Below are 390 nucleotides of genomic sequence, written 5' to 3' on the forward strand. Positions count from 1 at the left end.
CGGCCGCCTGCAGCACGCTGACTTCCAGCCCCTTGAAGGTTTTGCTGGCCAGCTCCTCCAGGGCGCACAGCGGCGACGTCTGCGAGAGCAGCGCCCGGCCCGACAGCGGCAGCCCGGCCGCGGGGTGCTTCTCGGCGGCGGACAGCAGGTGGGCCGTCCCGCACAGCGCGTAACTCCTCCGCACCGACGGCTTGTTGAGGATGTCCTCGATGCTGAAAGGGGTGAGGGGTTTGTTGGAGTTAGCCGGAGGCGGGAGGTGATCCAAAGGGCTCCTCCGTCGTTCTTCCCCCGAGGAAGGCTTGGCTTCTTCTTTGGAAGTCATGGTGGGGCCGGGCGGCGCGGGGCTGCCTTCCCCACCCGCTCCGGGGATGCGCTGCCGCGGGGAGAAGA

At 69.0% G+C, this 390-nt stretch overlaps 1 protein-coding gene across 1 annotated transcript; it reads right to left on the reverse strand.

Annotated features, from left to right (window-relative positions):
* Positions 1-4: 4 nt before the first annotated feature.
* On the reverse strand, positions 5-384 carry LBX1 (ladybird homeobox 1; the record flags this gene model as incomplete). The annotated part of the gene is made up of 1 exon (XM_010727416.1): positions 5-384. A coding segment is annotated over exon 1 (318 nt), but the record flags the coding sequence as incomplete, so codon positions are not given.
* Positions 385-390: the final 6 nt, after the last annotated feature.

This window comes from Meleagris gallopavo, unplaced genomic scaffold, assembly GCF_000146605.3.
Source record: "Meleagris gallopavo isolate NT-WF06-2002-E0010 breed Aviagen turkey brand Nicholas breeding stock unplaced genomic scaffold, Turkey_5.1 ChrUn_random_7180001889064, whole genome shotgun sequence".
NCBI classification, from domain to species: Eukaryota; Metazoa; Chordata; class Aves; order Galliformes; family Phasianidae; genus Meleagris; species Meleagris gallopavo.